Genomic DNA, 24,971 nt, shown 5'->3' on the forward strand with positions numbered 1-24,971 from the left:
CACAAATGTACCACAGAGTTGGATAGGTGGTGCTGCCTATGCTGGATATAGGGTGCTGCCTATGCTGGATAGAGGGTGCTGCCTATGCTGGATAGAGGGTGATGCCCATGCAGGATAGAGGGTGATGCCCATGCTGGATAGAGGGTGATGCCCATGCTGGATAGAGGGTGATGCCCATGCTGGATAGAGGGTGATGCCCATGCTGGATAGAGGGTGATGCCCATGCTGGATAGAGGGTGATGTCACAGAAGCCATTATGGCAAGATGCAAACATATACCCTCTATCCAACTCTATGGTTTGAGATCATCAACATGCACCAATCACCACCCACCCATTTTCCATCCAGGTGTATCCTATTCTCGAATGTTAATGAGAGTCCTCTTCCCCGGGCTCTTAAGTGGCCCAACTCCACCAAGACACTTAGACGCTATTCATAAGCATATGAATTTAAAAGCTATACAAAGCAGTTTGGAAAGTGTCCCAATTTGGAGGGATTTTAAAAACCAATTTATTTGCAGACATCAAAGGAAGGCTTGGATGAAAGAGGACCCTTGCCTGAGCAAAATAAATAACAAGGTCACTTGAATAATCTGTTTAATTCCAGTGTAATGAACATAATAGTCACACGGAGGGAAGGGCAGTGAAGTGAGCAACTTATAGGTTGTCATAGTTCCATACGTTATACATAGTATATTATATTCAGTAGTGCACAGTCATACTCTAGTCATACTCTAATATCATGAATATGTTTCCATCAAATACATTCCCTGTCTGCATGTCACCTATCATAACCTAAACACACCTACCTCGAAGTGTGCAACACTGAAACTTTTTCTTCAGCCCTGTGGGCCTAAAGGTGTATTTAAGAAGTAGTTTTCCCTGAATAGCCAGCCTCCTTCTTTTTGCCAAATCTTTATATAAAATTCACACCCGATTAAATTGGCCCCTGTGGGTATTCCCACTAATTTCAGGAGAGTAGGGTATTGTGGGCCTTGGATGGATATTTCACAGGCATACGAGTGATGTGTAAAAGTGAGTTAGCTCTTTTGATCATAGCCTCGACTAATGAAAAGTGTAGAGAGAGTCCGGACTGGAAGTGGGAAGACTGAATTTAGACAGACACAATTGTGCTAGTTCATGTGTGCATGCACATTGCCCCCAGACATTCACAGACAGACATAGACACAAACACATATATACACATACACACATGCACATGGATGTATGTGCTCACACGCACACAAACACACACGCACATTTTGCAGACTTTGTTATAAAATTCTAAACATACATTTTTTTTTCAAACATTAATTTCTTGTAAAAGCACACATTTTGGATTGGAAAAATACGTGTTTCATAGGTATTTCATAGTTTCACCCCACTGGGCAAAAGTTGGTTGAATCAGTGTTGTTTTCACATCATTTCATACAAAATATAAAATGTGATGGTGTCAAATCAATGTGGAATTGAAAACAGATTTGTATTTTATCTCCCTTTTCTCCCCAATTTTGACTTAATCCCGGAAGCCAGCCACACCAATTTGTCAGAGGAAACACCATTCACCTGATGACCGAGGTCAGCCTGCAGGCTCCCGGCCTGCCACAAGGAGTCGCTAGAGCGCAATGAGCCAAGTTAAGCTCCCCCGGCCAAACCCTCCCCTAACCCGAACGACGCTGGGCCAATTGAGCGCCTCCCTATGGGACTCCCGATCACGGCTGGTTGTGATACAGCCTGGGATCTAACCCGGGTCTATAGTGATGCCTCTAGCACAGCGATGCAGTGCCTTAGATTTCTGCACCACTCAGGAGGCCCATTTCATATTTTTTTCACCCAACTTTTAACCTAAATTCAAAGAAATTATGAAATTATTTTTGATTTCACATTCAATTCACGTTAGTCAACCAAATGTAAATCAAAACTAGATGTTGAGCTGACGTCGGCCCAGTGGGACAGTTTTGTGGGTATTTTAAGGCTAGTGTATTCTGACACTGAATTTTTGAATGGGTATTCAATGTAGTTGTTGATGACCATAGATGAGAAAGTATTTGACATCTCTTGGAGTCCCAGGTTCTCACAACACTAAGCTGTAGTCAGGTGGCTTCTTGATATTGATATTTAGTTTCCAATTTCAAATCATACTCTAAGATAAACAGATGTTTAGATGTGTATTTTTTTTACCATCAACCATCTTTCCTGACTTTCTCTACACCAAGATTCAACTGGGAATTAGTGTGTTTTTGATTTTGAATGGACGCAGAGCCAGGCTAGGCTTCTCATCTGTCTTTCGTTTTGTCAATACACAGCATTTTCAGACTGAAGATGTCTATTATATAATTGAGTTCTAACAAATTAATATTAGTAGTTAATATTAATGCTAACTGTATGTTGCCCCCCCCCCCAACCCTTAGGCACAAGACCCCCAGGTTCTGGAACAGCTCTCCAAAAACATCACCCGCATGGGGCTGACCAACTTCACCCTCAACTACCTCAGGGTAAGAGCTCTCTGTCTCCTGTTTGTCTTTCTGTATCTTTCTCTCTCTCCGTGTCTGTCTCTCTGTCTCTGTCTCCCTCTGTCTCTCGCTGTCTCTGTCTGTGTCCTTCTGTTTATGTCTCTGTCTCTCTCTGTCTGTGTGTCTGTCTGTGTCTGTCTCTGTCTCTCTCCGGCTGTGTCTGTGTGGGTCTTTCTGTTGCTTTCTGTTGCTCTCTCTCTCTTTTCTTTCTTTTCTTTCTTTTCTCTCTTTTCCTTTTCCACACACACACACACACACACACACACACACACACACACACACACACACACACACACACACACACACACACACACACACACACACACACACACACACACACACACACACACACACACACACACACACACACACACACACACACACACACACACACACACACACACACACACACACACACACACAACACTATTCAGTTCAACAATCACCTTGATATAGGTGCCATAGCATACCCTCCACAATTTGTAATTGTTAGGTACCTGAAAAATAATATTTATAAAATGTCAAGATGGAATATACAATATAATTCCATTCACAGACAGTACCGATAGCTGTCACCATATGTTATTTTAATCTGAATACATAAAACAGTACTGATAGCTGTCACCATATGTTATTTTAATCTGAATACATAAAACAGTACTGATAGCTGTCACCATATGTTATTTTAATCTGAATACATAAAACAGTACTGATAGCTGTCACCATATGTTATTTTAATCTGAATACATAAAACAGTACTGATAGCTGTCACCATATGTTATTTTAATCTGAATACATATTAGAGCATTGACAGCTATCACAATAAATGCATCAGTGAAAATCCACCTATATGTTCTTCTTTACTTTTTGGTTCCAGTCCTCAGTGTATTTAAAACATAAACTTAGTGGACCTCTCAGCTGTCTGCACCAGAATACATTAGTCAGTATTTCAGATGTCTTTTGTTTGTGCTTTTCATTCCAAGATTGAGTGACAGCTCCGATTTCCAAATGGGAGAACAAGAGAAGAAGAGTGAGGGAGAAAAGAGAGAGGGAGTGAATTAATTGGATTGAGAAAATTAGCATAACATTAATGAATGCTCCCTGTTGACTCATAATTGTGAAATGCAGCACGGAGAGACGGCGAAGAGCTTAGCCACTGTTTATTATGAAGAATGTGTAGAGAGAGTGGGGGGAGAGAGAGGGGAGAGAGAGCGAGAGACAGAGAGAGGGCTTTTGGGTAGATTTTTGAATGACCGTTCTTAACATTTTGTTGGATTCATGTTTTTTTAAAGATTCCTTGCAGCATACCATGAAAATAATTATGGAAAGCATATGGAATGATCATATGGAATATATTGAGTGTAGTTTTGGAGAGGTGTGCGCCATAACACACCTACAGTGTATTATTTAGTTATTTTGCACAACTCAAATTACAGAGACAGACTTGCTTTCCAGTTAATGACAATATGTCATCCATTACCTAAAGGAAATTTCGCTAATGACCGTTAGTGTAATGCTACTAGGCTATTCCTTTGAGTTTTTATGACACCCCACAACCTACCTAATTTATCCCAAACAAAATACCCCTTGTAATTTTTCACCAACAAATCCTAGTCTTGGCTCTGAGGCAAATTAGGAATTGGCTGACTTTTGGAGGTGGGGTCAATTTCATACTGTACTTTGAGTAAATATCACCGGTCTGCCTCACGTCACTGTGAGCCGTAATGATTTTTCTCTTGCTATCTTAGAGTGTCGCTGTTCAAATAAAATACGCCCTTTCCTCACATAAATGGAGTCTTTATTGTCTTTCAAAAGGCGCCCATGCATTTCCTACCGTTTATCAGTTCTTCCAAAGAGACTGATGGTTTCCTGGCCAAAGGTCAAAACAAGCTTTTTTTGGTCACTGTATTTAAGCCTTTCCATGTGTTAGAGCCGTGCAGCAGACTTCCTACCATTCAACCTGAAAATAGCACTTGTTTTCAGGGTCAAATCCAGGGATTGTTCCCTGAGCTAGGGGAGATATAGCCGTGTCAAGAGGACAGCAACAGAGAAACAACATGGGCTTAGTGTGCTACATGTGTTACATGCATGTTCTCTTCGCCTGCATACTGTCCAATGGCATTAGGAAATAGATCTGTAGTAGTAGTGAATCCTATTCCTTATGATCTAAAAGGCTGATCCTATTTACACACCCAGGTCTGTTTTGATAGGCCTAGATATGTAGGATCTTAATTTGAGCCAATTTTCTACATCAGGAAAACAAATCCTGCAGCAACAGGAAATGGGAAATATTAGGTGGATTATAATTATTGGACATTTTAAGATTTCCCTTTCCAAACCTTGAAAAACAGCGCCAGAACATTATTCCTCCTCAACCAAACTTTGCAGTTGGCACTATGCATTGGGGCGGGTAGAGTTCTCCTGGCATTCGCCAAACCCAGATTCGTCCATCGGACTGCCAGATGGTGAAGTGTGATTCATCACTCCAGTGAACTTGTTTTCACTGCTCCAGAGTCCAATGGCGGCGAGCTTTACACCACTCGAGCCGGTGCAGTTTGGAACTCTGTAGTGAGCGTTGCAACCGAGGACAGACTATTTTTTACACGCTATGCGCTTCAGCACTCGGTGGTCCCATTCTGTGAGCTTGTTTGGCCTACCACTTCACGGCTGAACCGTTGTTGCTCCTAGACGTTTCCACTTCACAATAACATCACTTACAGTTGACTGGGACAGCTCTAGCAGGGCAGAAATTTGACAAACTCACTTGTTGGAAAGGTGGCATTCTATTATGTTGAACGTTGAAAGTCACTGAGTTCCTTAGTAAGGCCACTCTACTGCCAATGTTTGTCTGTGGAGATTGCATGGCTGTGTGCTCATTTTTATACACCTGTCATCAAAGGGTGTGGCTGAAATAGCCGAATCCACTAATTTGAAGGGTCTGTGTACCCGCATGACAATGCTTTGGTGTGACAGCAGGGACGAGCATTTTGATGTTTGTTGCTGCCTAAGATAACTGTTGAGGGAGGCTGCATGCCACATGTGAAAGTTACACAGCTGTGAGTGTTTTTCCATATTTAAACGGTCAAACTGGCCCCCGTGTCCTTTTTGTGATGACTTCATAGATCACTTGAGGATTCTCCTTGTTGGATTCTGTAATACAGAATTTCAGATACAGTATGTAGAAATGATACCCTTTAGAGCGAAGCTCACACAACAATTACAGATCCATCTTCGCTAACAAGGAAAACAACGTGTATATGTACTATATATGCATTTTCGTTTTTATACTTCCAAATTCAACATTTGCGTGTGTGTGTGTGTGTGTTCATTTTTTTCCATCATCTGCAGCTGTGTGTCATCCTGGAGCCCATGCAGGAGCTCATGTCCAGGCACAAGACCTACAACCTCAGCCCTAGGGACTGTCTGAAGACATGCCTGTTCCAGAAGTGGCAGAGAATGGTGGCCCCGCCAGGTAACGTTTATACGGCTTTACTAACCAAACACACTGTTCTGCAACTATTAATACTGTGTTCCAAATGGCACCATATTCCCGGTATTGTGCAATAGTTTTCACCAGTGCCCTATGGGACAAAACCAATAATATTATAGTGACTATAGTAATAGAAGAGCTGAGGTGATGTAATGACAATGGTTAGATTGTCTAATTTCTAGAGACCATGTTGAAAAGATAATAGTAATACATTTTTATTACATTATTTGTATTTCTAAATATGTATTATATTGCATAATACCTCAAATGTATTCTCCCTGTCAGGAATCAGGAAATTGATCAGGACTTCCTCTGGAATTTTTATTTGAATAGACTATAACCGGCCATTTCAGGGTTTTATGGTTGATGTTCGAAGGGTGGTTCTTAAAAAATAGTTGGCTTAAACTGGCTGTGCAATATTAAAGCTGGAGTTTTTGACATATTCAAGGGCTGCAAATTACTGCAATATTCGCCAGGGCTTGACAAGACGTCTTAAAAAAGCAACACCAGTAGAAACCCTTTGACTCGGACCTGTGTAATGTGCAAGGCTTCTGAACTTTAAGGGTGCCTGGTGTAATCAAAATACAAGATCCAACTCCCTCGCTGATAGCTCCCAAGAGGTTTGAATTCTCACTGTCAATGAGCGTAGAATAATCTGGAACAGACGCTTTGAAAAAGGAGAAGTTGAACTGTCAATGTGTAATTGTGCACAAGGAGATAAACCTTTGATCAATTTCATGTTGTATAGTATCAGGGTTCAGTGAAAGAAAATGTAAGGTGCCAAACGTATCAGCTGTATAGGAACTGACAGCAGCTTTGGGATCCAGAACCCTCTGTATATGTCTTTACATATTGCCTTTACTCAATACCTGTTTCACTAGTGGACTTTATTCTTAACATGGTATTGGGTGAATAGCCAGATTATTAGAATGGTAGCTTTTATCATTTGACACAGATCTAGGATCAGTTTTGCTGGTCATAAATCTTTCGTGCGCCACTACAGTTCGTCTGTCTGCCTGTGTTTTTAAAGGAAACCAAACTGAACTAAGCTGGTCTAATAATTGTGTAATTGTGGTTTCCTTATTAGTCAAGTTTTTCATCTTTCCTCCAATTCTTCTCAGACCTGGAAAATGGTTCTGTTTTAGTGAGGAAGGAAGCACGGATGCATTTATGCACTGATAAGTTTTTTAAATGGAAATTGACAAGGTTTAGTGCGTCATTTGTTCGACATCGACGTAAACAGTTGTGATGCCAGAGACGGTTGTTTCTGACAATGGACATCATGTTCCTGTTCCTGGGTTTGTCAAAGTAGTAGATGGGAATTGGTAATAGACTTGTCACCGTTTTGATAGTTTCTCGTGACAACCTTAAACATTACAATTGACTAGCAATAGAGACGTTTTTTTGGTTCTGGGTGAAGAGATTACAGTTCTGATTTTTTTAAAAGGTGTACAGTGCATTCGGAAAATATTCAGACCCCTTGACTTTTTCAACATTTTGTTACATTATTCTAAAATGGATTAAAAATGTTTTTTTCCCTCATCAATCAACACACAATACCCATTAGTGACAAAGCAAAACTGATTTTTATAAATTTTTGCATATGTATTTAAAAAACCTGATATCACATTTACATAAGTAGTCAGACCCTTTACTGAGCATTTTGTTGAATACCTTTGGCAGTGATTACAGCTTCAAGTCTTCAATGGCACAAGCTTTGCACACCTGAATTTGGGGAGTTTCTCACATTATTCTCTGCAGATCCTCTCAAGATCTGTCAGGTATCTCCAGAGATGTTTGATTAGGTTCGGGCTCTGACTCGGTTACTCAAGGACATTCAGAGACTTGTCCCGAAGCCATTCCTGCGTTGTCTTGACTGTGTGCTTAGGGTCATTGTCCTGTTGGAAGGTGAACTTTCGCCCCAGGCTGAGGACCTGAGAGCTCTGGAGCAGGTTTTCATCAAGGATCTCTATACTTTGCTCCTCACTAGTCTCCCAGTCCTTGCCACTGAAAAACACCCCACAGCATGATGCTGCCACCACCATGCTTCACCGTAGGGATGGTGCCAGGTTTCCTCCAGATGTGACACTTGGCATTCAGGCCAAAGTGTTCAATCTTGGTTTCATCAGACCAGAGAATCTTGTTTCTAGTGGTCTGAGAGTCTTTAGGTGCCTTTTGGCAAACTCCAAGCAGGCTGTCATGTGCCTTTTACTGAGGAGTGTCTCCCGTCTGGCCACTCTACCATAAAGCCCTGATTGGTTAAGTGCTGCAGAGATGGTTGTTCTTTTGGAAGGTTTTTCCATCTCCACAGCGGAACTCTGGAGCTCTGTCAGAGTGACCATTGGGTTCTTGGTCACCTCCCTGACAAAGGCCCTTCTCCCCTGACTTCTCAGTTTGGCCGAGCGGCCAGCTCTAAGAAGAGTCTTGTTGGTTCCAAACTTCTTCCATTTAAGAATGATGGAGGCCACTGTGTTCTTGGGGACCTTCAATGCTGCAGAAATGTTTTGGTACCCTTCCCAAGATCTGTGCTTTGACACAATCCTGTCTCGGAGCTCTACGGACAATGCCTTCTACCTCTTGGCTTGGTTTTTGTTCTGACATACACTGTCAACTGTGGGACCTTATGTAGACAGGTGTGTGCCTTTCCAAATCATGTCCAATCAATTGAATTTACCACAGGTGCAAAATCTCAAGGATGATCAATGGAAACAGGATGTAGCTCAATTTCGAGTATTATAGCAAAGGGTCTGAATACTTACGTAAATAAGGTATTTCTTTTTGTATTTTTAATACATTTTCATTTAAAACATTTGAACCTGTTTTTGCTTTGTCATTATGGTGTATTGTGTGTAGATTGATGAGGATTTCTTTTCTTAATCCATTATAGAATAAGGCTGTAACGTAACACGTGGGAAAAGTCAAGAGGTCTGAATACTTTCCGAATGCACTGTATGTTCCTCAGTTATGTCGTCTTTTCAGATAAATTAGACGTCGCTGGTTGCCTTTGAATAATAAAGCATCTCCCTTGGTGTGATTAGTATAAGAAATGTATTTCATTTTCAGACATCTTTTTGAAGATCACAGAAATGTTGTTTTTCCCACACTGACATTCAGAGGCATAACATTCTCTTACAAACACTTGGTGAAAATAGCTAAACACATCATTTATGTACATCAGAAACAGATATAAGTACTGCTAAGATCTCTACTGAACCTATCTTATTACTTTACACAAGAATAATGATCAAATATATACCCTTTTTTTATTTAATATTTTATTCATTAATTAATTAAATGTGTGGCTCATAATTAGAAAATAAATACTTTTCATAATTGTACCCCTTAGTAATAATGTTTTTAGAAATATCACTCAACAGTAATAATATTTAGACAATATATTTGTCTGTGCATTGCAGTGAATGTACAGCTATCTTTTCTCTGTTGTAATTTCTGGTCTCTCTCTCTCTCTCTCTCTCTGATATTTAATTACTTAAAATAATTCATCACTTCAATAAACAAAACCCATTTTGATTCTGGTTTCAGCTGGACACCCACAGAATTTCAAAACGGAAATATTCCCCACAAATCACAAAAAAGGTACCTTTTCTGTCTTCCTGTAGTTTTCAATAGAGAGAGATGTAGTCATGGAGATTGTATTTTATTCTCTCTCTGAACAGAATGCCATGAAATACATTGTTGTGTACTTTTTGACATGAATGCTCAACAACCGCCTAAAGACGAAATTAGATGACTGCATGTCACATTCAGTATTTCATGCTAAGTCACTATGAAATTCTAAATCATTGGCCTAAAATGTTTGCTAAGACACCACACTGTCCATCACCGCTTCATATGGTGACGCAAACAAACAATCTGACTCGTAAAGACAAATCACAGCAATACAAATAAATAATAATAAATTACAAATCTAGATGCAGTAAGATAAAAGATGGTGTCCTCTCACAGTAGGGTAGTTTTATAAAAGGTGTGTAACATATACGTCAGGAAGCAGGTCTAGAAATGGAGTTTAATAGAGAAACGATACAGATTAACAAACATGAGAAGCGTCCAGAACGTGAGAGAAAACAAAACCAACACTGCCTGAAGACAGAGGCTACTGAGGGCTAAATAAAGGGGAAGTAATCAAGTGAATGATGAAGTCCAGGTGTGCATAGCTATGGGGAGCAGGTGTGCGTAATGATGGTTGCCAGATATGCGTAATGTGGGTTGCCAGGACCGGTGGTTAGTAGACCGGTGACGTTGAGCGCTGGAGAGAGGGAACGGGAGTAGGCGTGACAAGGTGGTGTTATCTATCACAATAGAGTAATTTTTATAAAAGATGGTGTTATCTGTCACAGTAGAGTAATTGTTATAAAAGATGGTGTTATCTCTCACAGTAGTGTAGTTTTAAGTTGGGCAGGCTTTTGAGAACTGTACAACACCAAGGTCCTTAGGGCATTCACATTAAGTCAAGCAGCACGTTCTATTGTTGAGCATTTATACAAATGAAACATGGGATCTTTCCAACTAGGGCATGACTTGGGAGATAACGCCTTTTGATTTCACCTCTGATATTAACAAAGCATGGATCGTTTTTTTAGTTGTTGCGTGTTGTACGTATTGTGCGTGTGTATGTATGTCTGTCTGTCTGTGCATTCTTGCATGGGTGCGGGGGTGTGCATGTCAATATACACATCTTTTAATGAGTTACCCCCACCTTGGTGTATGCATTATGTTGTCCCCCATGGCTCTTGTTTCCTTTGCTGGTCGTGCCAAAGCTGAGCCAACAAGACAGACGACGACGAAGAGGAGGAAAAGGAAGAACTCTGCCAGCAGTGCCAACAGCAGTGTGGGCAATGCCAACAGTAAGAAGAGAAGCCCTGCCAGCAACTTCAGCCTTTCCAGTCAGGTACCTGTAAGCATCAGATCTACTGGGTTTGGCCCACTCTTACACCACTATACATACTCTTACACCACTATACACCGTCTTTCACATTCTTACACCACGATACACCCCTATACACCACTATACACCCTCTTATACATTCTTACACCACTATACACCTTCTTACACAACTATACAGGCCTTCTACACAGCTACTATACACACAGGCAGGAAGGCATGTAATGAAACACAACAATTAATTTATAGGACTTTCAATCTACTATCATAATATGTTTATTCAAGTATTCATCTATAATTATCCTCTCCTGTTGCATCATACCCTCTGCTCTGGGGAGTACTTTATCATCTGGTACTCCATGGCTCTAGTCTATCCCATGGCTCTAGTCTATCCCATGGCTCTAGTCTATCCCATGGCTCTAGTCTATCCCATGGCTCTAGTCTATCCCATGGCTCTAGTCTATCCCATGGCTCTAGTCTATCCCATGGCTCCAGTCTATCCCATGGCTCCAGTCTATCCCATGGCTCTAGTCTATCCCATGGCTCTAGTCTATCCCATGGCTCTAGTCTATCCCATGGCTCTAGTCTATCCCATGGCTCTAGTCTATCCCATGGCTCTAGTCTATCCCATGGCTCTAGTCTATCCCATGGCTCTAGTCTATCCCATGGCTCTAGTCTATCCAATGGCTCTAGTTTATCCCATGGCTCTAGTCTATCCCATGGCTCTAGTCTATCCCATGGCTCTAGTCTATCCCATGGCTCTAGTCTATCCCATGGCTCTAGTTTATCCCATGGCTCTAGTCTATCCCATGGCTCTAGTCTATCCCATGGCTCTAGTCTATCCAATGGCTCCAGTCTATCCCATGGCTCTAGTCTATCCCATGGCTCTAGTCTATCCCATGGCTCTAGTCTATCCCATGGCTCTAGTCTATCCCATGACTCTAGTCTATCCCATGACTCTAGTCTATCCCATGGCTAGTCTATCCCATAGCTAGTCTATCCCATGGCGCTAGTCTATCCCATGGCTCTAGTCTATCCCATGGCTCTAGTCTATCCCATGGCTCTAGTCTATCCCATGACTCTAGTCTATCCCATGGCTCTAGTCTATCCCATGGATCTAGTCTATCCCATGGCTAATCTATCCCATGGCTAGTCTATCCCATGGCTAGTCTATCCCATGGCGCTAGTCTATCCCATGGCTCTAGTCTATCCCATGGCTCTAGTCTATCCCATGGCTAGTCTATCCCATGGCTAGTCTATCCCATGGCTCTAGTCTATCCCATGGCTCTAGTCTATCCCATGGCTCTAGTCTATCCCATGACTCTAGTCTATCCCATGGCTCTAGTCTATCCCATGACTCTAGTCTATCCCATGGCTAGTCTATCCCATGGCTCTAGTCTATCCCATGGCTCTAGTCTATCCCATGACTAGTCTATCCCATGGCTCTAGTCTATCCCATGGCTAGTCTATCCCATGGCGCTAGTCTATCCCATGGCTCTAGTCTATCCCATGGCTCTAGTCTATCCCATGGCTCTAGTCTATCCCATGGCTAGTCTATCCCATGGCTAGTCTATCCCATGGCTAGTCTATCCCATGGCTCTAGTCTATCCCATGGCTCTAGTCTATCCCATGGCTAGTCTATCCCATGGCTAGTCTATCCCATGGCTAGTCTATCCCATGGCTCTAGTCTATCCCATGGCTCTAGTCTATCCCATGGCTCTAGTCTATCCCATGGCTCTAGTCTATCCCATGGCTCTAGTCTATCCCATGGCTAGTCTATCCCATGGCGCTAGTCTATCCCATGGCGCTAGTCTATCCCATGGCGCTAGTCTATCCCATGGCTCTAGTCTATCCCATGGCTAGTCTATCCCATGGCTAGTCTATCCCAAGGCGCTAGTCTATCCCATGGCTAGTCTATCCAATGGCTCTAGTCTATCCCATGCATAGCATATTTTCTTCCTTGACATGTCAATACAATGGGGCCACTTGACACAGTTTGAGGTTAAACACCTACTTAAACCACTGAGTGTTAGACCTCGCACTTCACATCACCCCGGGGGATAAAGTGCTATTGCGCCTCAATTGTTTGGACAGGCTATAGTACTTTCTCACTATCACACCCTGGGTTTGCTGTATGGACTGTTAGGAGTCATACTGACGGCTTAGTACTGTAGTCCCTTTGGATAGGAGGGAGGCAGGGAGGGAGACTGGGGAACTGTGAACCCTCTTTGTTTTGGGTTACGTTGTTCCTCACGGTGCCGCAGGTCATGCTTTTTAATTCCCAGGGCGTCTCTCTTTTTTCTCTCTATGTATATATTTTTTATGCCTCTCTCTCTCACCCACATAGACACACACCCTCTCCAACTCAAGCTCCCCCCTCTCTCTTGCTCTTTCTCGATCTCTCTCCCTCAATCTCCCTTTCTCACACACAAATAGACACACACCCTCGCCAACTCTAGCTATCTCTCACTCTCTTCTATCTCTTACTCAATCATTGGGACGCACACACACACACACACACACACACACACACACACACACACACACACACACACACACACACACACACACACACACACACACACACACACACACACAAATTGTTTTCTCAGTGGGAGGCTGTTTGGCTCTGTGCCATCACTCATTATCAATATATCTGTATACACCCCCCTTCTCCTCTCCTTTCCTTCCCACACACAACCTCCCCTCCCTCCTCATCCCCCATCCTTTCTTTAAGAACACACACTTCCTATGGCTAATGTTGACATGCGTCTTTAAGAGCAGTGGCGGTAACATGCTGGTTACATATGTTGCACGCCTGCTAGCTTTGTCTGAGAAGTTGTTCGTTCGTTGGCTGAGCACAGGCCCTACGTGAGCCCAATGACAATAAGGAGAGGACAAGGAGGAAAGGGGGGGAGTGGGTGAATGGGGGGCATAGAGAAATGAGGGGGAGTGGGTTGTTGTGTTGTTCAACAGGGACCTCTACTGGTTGCTGGGCTGAAATGACATTGAAAACCATGTAGAGTGCTACTATGAAAGCATAGAGTACTCCTATGTGTCTGCTGGAGGATTCATTGGGAACATTCAGATAGAAATGGATTGTGTAGAACAGATATGGTTGTCTGTCAGGTAGAAAATGTGTGAACATGTGTGAATCAACATGTGTTGTTAGCTCTATTTGTTACGCTTCTATCTGTATCCCTCTGAACATTTCACCTCATAGGTACATTCTGTATTTGCAGATCTTAAGAGACTAGATAGGTCTTTGCTGAAAGCTCAGCCCAGCCTTTCAATGGGCATAGAGGAGCATCTACCATATTGCTTACACCTGTCCAGTTCCTTCAGATCTGCAAACACAGAAGAAGTAGCGGGTTGTCTAATATCTCAAAAGGGATGCTAATACACTAACATATGATCAGAAAATGAACATTTTTAGCTGTTTTAACAGCCCATAGGCCTATTCAGGGATAACTGGCTAGCTAATGCTAAAGATAATGAGATGAGTAGATCAAACATTATTAATTAGATCACAATTAACACTCCCCCAATCTAAGTCTGACCACCCAAACTGGCCAGAGGTAGATTGACAACCACCCCCGCAGGAACAGATGGCGAATTCAAGGCTTGTTGGCAATCAGCACGTTTTGAGCTAATGACTTAATTAGCTATGCAAATTGACAAATCAGTGTGGATATTGTCATTTAGTCAAAAAGCTCACCTAAATGAATTAGTGTGATTAAGGCATAGTAGGGTGTAGAGGCGGTAGCTTGGGGGTTTGAGAGACGTTGCCCCCCCAATCCTGATCCTCTTTGGTGTGTGTGTGTGTATGTGTGTGTGTATGTGTGTGTGTGTGTGTGTGTGTGTGTGTGTGTGTGTGTGTGTGTGTGTGTGTGTGTGTGTGTGTGTGTGTGTGTGTGTGTGTGTGTGTGTGTGTGTGTGTGTGTGTGTGTGTGTGTGTGTGTGTGTGTGTGTGTGTGTGTGTGTGTGTGTGTGCGTGTTCATACATGTGCACACATCTGCATATCAGAAGAGAGTAGCGAAAACTAACAAGCCACGCCACATCGACACACATGGGCAGTGATGCATGTGTTTCATTTAACTGTGTGACTTCCTCCCGAGATGCAGTGGGAGGTTGTGGGCTGCTGAGGAGAGAGAGGGTTTAGCAGACCAGGGGAGATGAGATGTACAACTCAACCTGCCTAGAACAACCAATACTATCCTAACATAGTCACATAACTACTGGTAATCAATCATCTAACATTGCTTAAATTATAAAATTGCATCTCCTAGATACTCACTGTTAGTTTTATACATGTACCTATCAAAATAGAGATTTAGCATCACCCAATTCAATTCCCTCACATTGCGAATAAAGAATCAACCACAGAATAAAACTCACTATGTTCTCATCTGTGACCTCAATGCTAGGGGTCATGTCATAGAAATATGTCCGACATCATCACTATTGGGAAAGGGAACGGGGAAACCGAGTAAATTGCACAACTGAATGCATTCAAACGGAATACAGTATCTTCCGAATTTAACCCAATCCCTCTGAATCAGAGAGGTGTGGGGGCTGCCTTAATCAAAGTCCACGTTATCGCCGCCCAGGGAGCAGTTGTTGTGGGGGTTAACTACCTTGCTCAAGGGCAAAACTGCAGATTTTGCCACCTTGCCGGTTCGGGTTTCGAGCAAGTAACCTTACTGTCCCAAAGCTCTAACCGCTAGGCTACCTGCCTCCCAAATTGATTGGTCTGTGAGGGGCAGGAAGGGAAGGACAGTCCACTTCATCAGTGGGAGGGGGGTTTCATTAGCTCAAAGTGCACTGAATGAGGTTGACCGTGTACATACGGGTTCACCACCTTCATGGTGCTTCGCCATACACACCAGCCATACACACACTCCTTAAAATCCCACCATGCACCAACTGTTATTGCAGGAGCAGCAGGGGGTTGTTTCGAAACAAGGTAAACACACGGCCAAGAGTAATGCCCTGGCTTTACCCCTTTGGTGAAACAACAAACACACATCATCAACATTTGAATCACACCAGTTTATGGATTAGAAGGGTTATATGAGTTAGAAGGGTTATATGGGTTAGAAGGGTTATATGGGTTAGAAGGGTTATATGGGTTATATGGGTTATATGGGTTAGAAGGGTTATATGGGTTAGAAGGGTTAGATGGATTACAAGGGTTAGAATGGTCAGATGGGTTAGATAGATTAGATGGATTATAATGATTAGAAGGGTTCAATGGATTAGAAGGGTTAGAAGGATAAGGAGGGTTAGAATGATTATAGGGGTTAGATGGATTATAAGGGTTATACGGGTTTGATGGATTAGAAGGGTTAGATGGATTCGAAGGGTCAGATGGGTTAGATGGATTAGAAGGGTTCCATGGATTAGAAGGGTTAGATGGGGGTTAGATGGATTATAAGGGTTATACGGGTTAGATGGGTTAGAAGGGTTAGATGGGTTAGAATGGTAAAATGGATTAGATGGGTTAGAAGGGTAAATTGGTTAGAAGGGTAAAATTATTAGAAAGGGAAAATGGGTTACAAGGGTAAGATGGTTAGAAGGGTACAAATGGATTAGATGGGTTAGATGGTTAGGAGGGTAAAATGGTTAGAAGGGTAAAATGGTTAGAAGGGTAAAATGGTTAGAAGGTTTAGATGGATTAGAAGGGTCAGATGGGTTAGAAGGGTTAGATGGATAAGGAGGGTTAGAATGATTATAAGGGTTATACAGGTTAGATGTATTATAAGGGTTATACAGGTTAGATGTATTAGAAGGGTTATACGGGTTAGATGGGTTAGATGGATTAGAAGGGTCAGATGGGTTAGATGGATTAGAAGGGTTCCATGGATTAGAAGGGTTAGATGGGGGTTAGATGGATTAGAAGGGTCAGATGGGTTAGATGGGTTAGATGGATTATAAGGGTTATACGGGTTAGATGGATTAGAAGGGTTAGATGGATTAGAAGGGTTCCATGGATTAGAAGGGTTAGATGGGGGTTAGATGGATTAGAAGGGTTAGATGGGTTAGATGGATTAGAAGGGTTAGATGGATTAGAAGGGTTAGATGGATTAGAAGGGTTCCATGGATTAGAAGGGTTAGATGGGGGTTAGATGGATTAGAAGGGTTAGATGGGTTAGATGGATTAGAAGGGTCAGATGGGTTAGAAGGGTTAGATGGGTAAAATGGTTAGAAGGGTTAGATGGGTAAAATGATTTGAATGGTAAAATGGGTTAGAATGGTAAAATGGATAAAATGGTTTAGAAGGGTAAAATTATTTGAAAGGTAAAATGGGTTACAAGGGTTAGATGGATTAGAAGGGTCAGATGGGTTAGAAGGGTTAGATGGGTTAGATGGATTAGAAGGGTTCCATGGATTAGAAGGGTAAAATGGGTAAAATGGGTAAAATGGTTAGATGGGTTAGATGTCAGAAGGGTCAAATGGTTACAATGGTAAAATGGGTTAGAATGGTAAAATGGATTAGATGGGTTAAAGGGTAAATTGGTTAGAAGGGTAAAATGATTACAAAGGTAAAATGGGTTAAAAGGGTTAGGTGGATTAGAAGGGTAAAAATGGATTAGATGGGTTACATGGTTAGGAGGGTCAAATGGTTAGAATGGTAAAATGGGTAAAATGGTTAGAAGGGTTAGATGGGTAAAATGATTTGAATGGTAAAATGGGTTAGAATGGACAGGGTTAGGAAGGTTAGAGGGTTAGAATGATTATAGGGGTTTGATGGATTAGAAGGGTTAGATGGATTCGAAGGGTCAGATGGGTTAGATGGATTAGAAGGGTCAGATGGGTTAGATGGATTAGAAGGGTTCCATGGATTATAAGGGTTAGATGGGGGTTAGATGGATTATAAGGGTTAGATGGATTAGAAGGGTTCCATGGATTAGAAGGGTTAGATGGGGGTTAGATGGATTAGAAGGGTTAGATGGGTTAGGATGGGTAAAATGGTTAGAAGGGTTAGATGGGTAAAATTATTTAAATGGTCAAATGGGTTAGAATGGTAAAATGGATAAAATGGTTTAGAAGGGTAAAATTATTAGAAAGTTAAAATGGGTTACAAGGGTTAGATGGATTAGAAGGGTTAGATGGGTTAGATGGATTAGAAGGGTTCCATGGATTAGAAGGGTAGAATGGGTAAAATGGGTAAAATGGTTAGAAGGGTTAGATGGTCAGAAGGGTCAAATGGTTACAATGGTAAAATGGGTTAGAATGGTAAAATGGATTAGATGGGTTAAAGGGTAAATTGGTTAGAAGGGTTAGATGGGTAAAATTATTTGAATGGTAAAATGGGTTAGAATGGACAAGATGGGTTAGAATGGTAAATTGGTTAGAATGGTAAAATTATTAGAAAGGTAAAATGGGTTACAAGGGTAAGATGGTTAGAAGGGTAAAAATGGATTAGATGGGTTAGATGGTTAGGAAGGTAAAATGGTTAGAAGGGTAAGATGGGTAAGATGGTTAGAAGGGTAAAATGGTTAGAATGGTTAGATGGATTAGAAGGGTCAGATGGGTTAGAAGGGTTAGATGGGTTAGATGGATTAGAAAGGTTCCATGGATTAGAAGGGTAAAATGGGTAAAATGGTTAGAAGGGTTAGATGGTCAGAAGGGTCAAATGGTTACAATGGTAAAATGGGTTAGAATGTTAAAATGGATTAGATGGGTTAGAAGGGTAAATTGGTTAGAAGGGTAAAATGGTTAGATGGATTAGAAGGGTCAGATGGGTTAGGTGGATTAGAAGGGTTCCATGGATTTGAAGGGTAAAATGGTTAGAAGGGTTAGATGGGTTAGATGGTTAGAAGGGTAAAATGGGTTAGAATGGTAAAATGGATTAGATGGTTAGAAGGGTAAAATGGGTTAAAAGGGTTAGAAGGGTTAGAAGGGTAAAATGGTTAGAAGGGTCAAATGGATTAGATGGGTTAGATGGTTAGGAGGGTTAGAAGGGTAAAATGGTTAGAAGGGTAAAATGTATTAGATGGGTTAGAAGGGCAAAGTTAGAATGGTAAAATGGGTTAGAAGGATTAGATGGTTTAGATAGATTAGAAGGGTTAGATGGGTTAGAAGGTTTAGATGGATTAGAAGGGTTAGAAGGGTAAGGTGGGTAAGATGGTTCGAAGGGTAAAATGGTTTAGATGGTTAGAAGGGTAAAATGGATTAGATGTGTTAGATGGTTAGAAGGGTAAAATAGATTAGATGGGAAAGATGGTTAGAAGGGTAAAAATGGTTTAGATGGGTAAAATGGATTAGATGGGTAAGATGGTTTGAAGGGTAAAATGGTTTGAAGGGTCCGATGGTTAGAAGGGTTAGATGGATTAGAGGGGTTAGATGGTTAGGAGGGTTAGGTGGATTACAAGGGTTAGAATGGTCAGATGGGTTAGATAGATTAGATGGGTTAGATATATTAGATGGGTTAGAAGGGTCAGATGGATTAGAAGGGTTAGATGGATTGTAATGATTAGAAGGGTTAGATGGATTAGAAGGGTTAGAAGGATAAGGAGGGTTAGAAAGATTATAAGGGTTAGATGGGGGTTAGATGGATTATAAGGGTTATATGGGTTAGATGGATTAAAAGGGTTAGATGAATTAGAAGGGTCAGATGGGTTAGAATGGTTAGATGGGTTAGATGGATTCGAAGGGTCAGATGGGTTAGATGGATTAGAAGGGTCAGATGGGTTAGATGGATTAGAAGGGTTAGATGGGTTAGATGGATTAGAAGGGTCAGATGGGTTAGAAGGGTTAGATGGATTAGAAGGGTAAAATGGGTCAAATGGTTAGAATGGTAAAATGGATTAGATGGGTTAGGTGGATAAGAAGGGTTAAATGGGTTACAAGGGTAAGATGGTTAGAAGGGTAAAAATGAATTAGATGGGTTAGATGGTTAGGAGGGTAAAATGGATTAGAAAGGTAAAATGGTTCGAAGGTTAAGATGGTTCGAAGGTTAAGATGGTTCGAAGGTTATGATGGTTCGAAGGTTATGATGGTTCGAAGGTTAAGATGGTTCGAAGGTTAAGATGGTTAGAAGGGTAAAATGGTTAGAAGGGTAAAATGTTTAGAATGGTAAAATGGATTAGATGAGTTAGAAGGGTAAAATGGGTTAGATGGTTAGAAGGGTAAATGGATTAGATGGGTAAAAGGTTTAGAATGGTACAATGGTTAGAATGGTAAAATGGATTAGATGGGTAAAATGGATTTAATGGGTTAGAAGGGTAAAATGGATTAGATGGGTAAAATGGATTAAATGGGTTAGAAGGGTAAAATGGATTAGATGGGTAAAATTGATTAGATGGGTAAAATGGTTTGATGGGTAAAATGGTTTGAAGGGTAAAATGGATTAGATGGGTAAAATGGATTAGATGGGTAAAATGGTTAGAAGGGTAAAATGGTTAGAAGGGTAAAGTGGTTAGAAGGGTAAAATGGTTAGAAGGGTAAAATGGTTAGAAGGGTAAGATGGTTAGAAGGGTAAAATGGTTAGAATGGTAAAATGGATTAGATGAGTTAGAAGGGTAAAATGGGCTAGATGGTTAGAAGTGTAAGATGGTTAGAAAGGTAAGATGGTTAGATGGGTAAAATTGATTAGATGGGTTAGATGGATTAGATGGGTTAGATGGGTAAATGGTTACAAGGGTCAGATGGATTAGACGGGTTAGAATGGTCAAATGGGTTAGAAGTGTCAAATTAGTTAGATGGTTAAGTGGGTTAGAATGGTTAGATGGATTAGATGGGTTAGAAGGGTAAAATGGCTAGAAAGGTAAGATGGTTAGAAGGGTAAAATTGATTAGATGGGTAAAAGGGTTAGAATGGTACAATGGTTAGAATGGTAAAATGGATTAGATGGGTAACATGGATTTAATGGGTTAGAAGGGTAAAATGGTTAGAAGGGTAAAATGGTTAGAAGGGTAAAATGGTTAGAAGGGTAAGATGGTTAGAAGGGTAAAATGGTTAGATGGGTAAAATGGTTAGAATGGTAAAATGGATTAGATGAGTTAGAAGGGTCAAATGGGTTATATGGTTAGAAGGGTAAGATGGTTAGAAAGGTAAGATGGTTAGAAGGGTAAGATGGTTAGAAGGGTAAAATTGATTAGATGGGTTAGATGGATTAGATGGGTTAGATGAGTAAAATGGTTAGAAGGGTCAGATGGATTAGAACGGTTAGATGGATTAGACGGGTTAGAATGGTCAAAAGTGGTCCTTCTGTAGCTCAGTTGGTAGAGCATGGCGCTTGTAACGCCAGGGTAGTGGGTTCGATCCCCGGGACCACCCATACGTAGAATGTATGCACACATGACTGTAAGTCGCTTTGGATAAAAGCGTCCGCTAAATGGCATATATTATTATATTATAAATGGGTTAGAAGGGTCAAATTAGTTAGATGGGTTAGAAGGGTTAGATGGATTAGATGGGTTAGATGGATTAGATGCTTAGAAGTGTAAAATGGTTAGAAGGGTAAAATGGTTAGATGGGTTAGATCGTTAGAAGGGTAAAATGGGTTAGAATGTTAGTATGGTTAGAAGGATTAGCTGGGTTAGATGGGGTTTGAAGCCCATGAGTAGTTGTCATAGAGATGGATAGAGGACTCACTTGCCGCAAAAGACTGTGATAGCATGGGCAGTTTATGGGTTGTAGCATTATGTACTACAGTACCGATAATGATCTGTATAACATATCAGGTTTTATCCTAGGTTGGGATTCAATCCGGTCAGCATTAGATCTGTGTTATAGCTCACTTGACATTTATTGGTAATTTCAGATTGAACCGACATCTTCAGCGTTAACCGTAAATACGATCTCCACGAACGTTGGGGGAAATGCCTTTAAAATCTGCATTGTCAACTGTCTAGTGCGCTGCGCTATGAATTGAATCCCGGCCTTAGTAAATATGTTATTGTAGCTATAACAGAATAGTGTCCCATCTCCTTACCAACATATGGTGTCAGAAGTGGGATCTGAACCCATGCCTCCATTCAGGATTAGAAGCTCAGGGGTAGGCTACTTGTGTAGGCTACTGGTCTTGATGAGACCCAATGTCCTCTAGTGTTTTTGCTTTTGGCCCTTCATTGCAGTGGTAGGAACTATCACCCATACAGATTAGAGTGGACACTTGTCAGTGGCCATAGTACAGCAATAAGCAGGAACAAAGACAGTTCTATACACTTTGCATGTATAGTCATCGACAGTTATATGAACGTCTAAAGGCTTTGACTTATGCTTTGACATGAACTGTGCTGAATGAATATTTCCATAGACTAAGAGTTAGTATAACCTGCATATCACACCATAAAACATATATGATCAATACACAGTACCAGTCAAAAGTTTTAAAAACTCATTCAGTTTTTCTTTATTTTTACTATTTTCTACATTGTAGAATAATAGTGAAGACATCAAAACTATGGAAATAACACGTGGAATCATGTAGTAACCAAAAAAAGTGTTAAACAAATCAAAATATATCTTAGATTCTTCAAAGTAGCCACCATTTGCCTTGATGACAGTTTTGCACACTCTTGGCATTCTCTCAACCAGCTTCATGAGGTAGTCACCTGGAATGCAATCCAATTAACAGGTGTGCCTTGTTAAAAGTTAATTTGTGGAATTTCTTTCCTTCTTAATGCGTTTGAGCCAATCAGTTGTGTTGTGACAAGGTAAGGGTGGTATACAGATAGCCCAACTTGGTAAAAGACCAAATCCATATTATGGGAAGAACAGCTCAAATAAGCAAAGAGAAATGGCAAGACATGAAGGTCAGTCAATACAGAACATTTCAAGAACTTTGATAGTTTCTTCAAGTGCAGTCGCAAAAACCATCAAGAGCTATGATGAAACTGGCTCTCATGAGGACCGCCACAGGAAGACCCAGAGTTACCCCTGCTACAGAGGATACGGTCATTAGAGTTCAAGTAACAGACACATCGCAACATCAACTGTTCAGAAGAGGCTGCGTGAATCAGGCCTTCATGGTCGATTGCTTCAAAGAAACCACTACGAAAGGACAGCAATAATAAGAAGAGACTTGCATGGGCTAAGAAACACAATCAATGGACATTAGACCGTGGAAATCTGTCCTTTGGTCTGATGAGTCCAAATTTGAGATTTTTGGTTCCAACTGCCGTGTCTTTGTGAGACGCAGAGTAGGTCAACTGATGATCGCCGCATGTGTGGTTACCACCGTGAAGCATAGAGGAGGAGGTGTGATGATGTGGGGGTGCTTTGCAGGTAACAGTCTCTGTGATTTATTTAGAATTCAAGGCACACTTAACCAGTATGGCTACCACAGCACTCTGCAGCGATACACCATCCCATCTGGTTTGTGCTTAGCGGGACTATCATTTGTTTTTCAACAGGACAATGACCCAAAGCACAACTCCAGGCTGTGTAAGGGCTATTTGACCAAGGAGAGTGATGGAGTGCTGCATCAGATGACCTGGCCTCCACAATCACCCGACCTCAACCAAATTGAGATGGTTTGGGATGAGTTGGACCGCAGAGAGAAGGAAAAGTAGCCAACAAGTGCTGAGCATATGTGGGAACTCCTTCAAGACTGTTGGAAAAGCATTCCTCATGAAGCTGGTTGAGAGAATGCCAAGAGTGTGCAAAGCTGCCATCAAGGCAAAGGGTGGCTACTTTGAAGAATCTAAAATCTATTTTGTTTTGTTTAACACTTTTTTGGTTACTACATGATTCCATATGCGTCATTTCATAGTTTTGATGTCTTCATTATTATTCTACAATGTAGAAAATAATAAAAATAAAGAAAACCCCTTGAATGAGTTCGTGCTTCCAAATGTTTGACTGGTACTGCCGTACAATCAATATATTATCAATTCTACATATATTATCTCTCAGATTGTCATGCATTTCTCACACATGCAGCATGTGTCATTAAAAATTTCTGACCTTTAACCTGACCTTAATGTCTGGCCCTTAACCTCTCTCCTTTCAGGACGTGATGGTGGTTGGTGAGCCCACCCTGATGGGCGGGGAGTTCGGGGACGAGGACGAGCGTCTGATCACACGTCTGGAGAACACGCAGTACGACGCTACCAACGGATTGGACGACGAGGATGACTTCAACGGCTCGCCAGCGCTCGGCAACAACAGCCCGTGGGGCAGCAAGCCGCTCAACAACCAGGACAGCAAGGCCGAGAGCACAGCGCCTCAGTCGTCACAGTAGAACACACAGAGACCAAGGCCACCGAGAGCACAGTCAGTGCCCCCACCTTCATATGTCTGCTTAGCTGACATTTAACTTCAATGGTTGAATGTTACTATTTTGGACATATTCTAATGAGACCATGTTGCCCTCACAGTAAAACAAAGAGGGAAAATAATTATTAAAAAACTGTACCTATTTGGCACAGTAGGGCGGCGCCCTCTAAAACCTCACATTGTACTGAATTGAACCCTGTTGGCAATTTTTTTCACGTCGTGGTCAACAGTGTCACTGTCACTCATCATGATCGATCATCTCCACCAAATACCAGAACAATTCTTCTCCGACTTCACTGTAACATCGAGGAGCGAGACAGAGAACTGAATAACATTGCACAGCAATATCCATACGAATAACACTGCTTTTTCACCTAAATACATACAGGTTGTATGCATTGCAATGATGATGTAAACAATACTGGGTTTTCTTTTTCAATTTTTCCTAGAATTCCTCTGTTTGGATTTGGTGGGAATTCACAGTGTTAGGAGAGTTGGGATCGCTCTGGGAATGACAATGCAGGTGTTCATATGAATTGTCCCTCTTGGATACCTTCTCAGTCCTTGAGCTTTAACTGTAGTGCGATTCTGTGGTTTTTGCCCTTTTGACCTTTGATTTGCACGTTGCAACACCTCTGGGACAGTTGACAGGGGAAGTCAAAACAAAACATCAAAAACAAAATGGCTCCTTTAAGGGGATCAGCCTCAATCAGAACTAACCGGCAAGGTTTATACTCAGCCCATATAGAGCCACCAAACTGCATCCGCGATGGCCGAGACGTCGCCGTCTTCAGCTTTTGCCTTTTTATTGAAAATTAATTTGGCTGTTGGTTTGT

The 24,971-nt window shown here is 41.5% G+C and overlaps 1 protein-coding gene across 4 annotated transcripts in view; it reads left to right on the top strand.

Moving 5' to 3' along the window:
* The window catches only part of LOC123993524 (LIM domain-binding protein 2-like), a 111,420-nt gene extending 87,113 nt beyond the window's left edge, over window positions 1–24,307 (top strand). The window contains exons 5-9 of one of the 4 annotated variants that reach the window (XM_046295756.1): window positions 2,410–2,493; window positions 5,860–5,983; window positions 9,545–9,598; window positions 10,768–10,916; window positions 23,870–24,307. In XM_046295756.1, coding sequence (XP_046151712.1) covers window positions 2,410–2,493; window positions 5,860–5,983; window positions 9,545–9,598; window positions 10,768–10,916; window positions 23,870–24,100 — 642 coding nt within the window. In that variant the 3' untranslated portion in view covers window positions 24,101–24,307. The remainder of the gene's footprint in view (window positions 1–2,409; window positions 2,494–5,859; window positions 5,984–9,544; window positions 9,599–10,767; window positions 10,917–23,869) is intronic. The other 3 variants (XM_046295757.1, XM_046295758.1, XM_046295759.1) reach the window with 3 other exon arrangements.
* The last annotated feature ends 664 nt before the right edge of the window (window positions 24,308–24,971 follow it).

The sequence above is a fragment of the Oncorhynchus gorbuscha genome, linkage group LG13 (assembly GCF_021184085.1).
Source record: "Oncorhynchus gorbuscha isolate QuinsamMale2020 ecotype Even-year linkage group LG13, OgorEven_v1.0, whole genome shotgun sequence".
Lineage (NCBI taxonomy): Eukaryota > Metazoa > Chordata > Actinopteri > Salmoniformes > Salmonidae > Oncorhynchus > Oncorhynchus gorbuscha.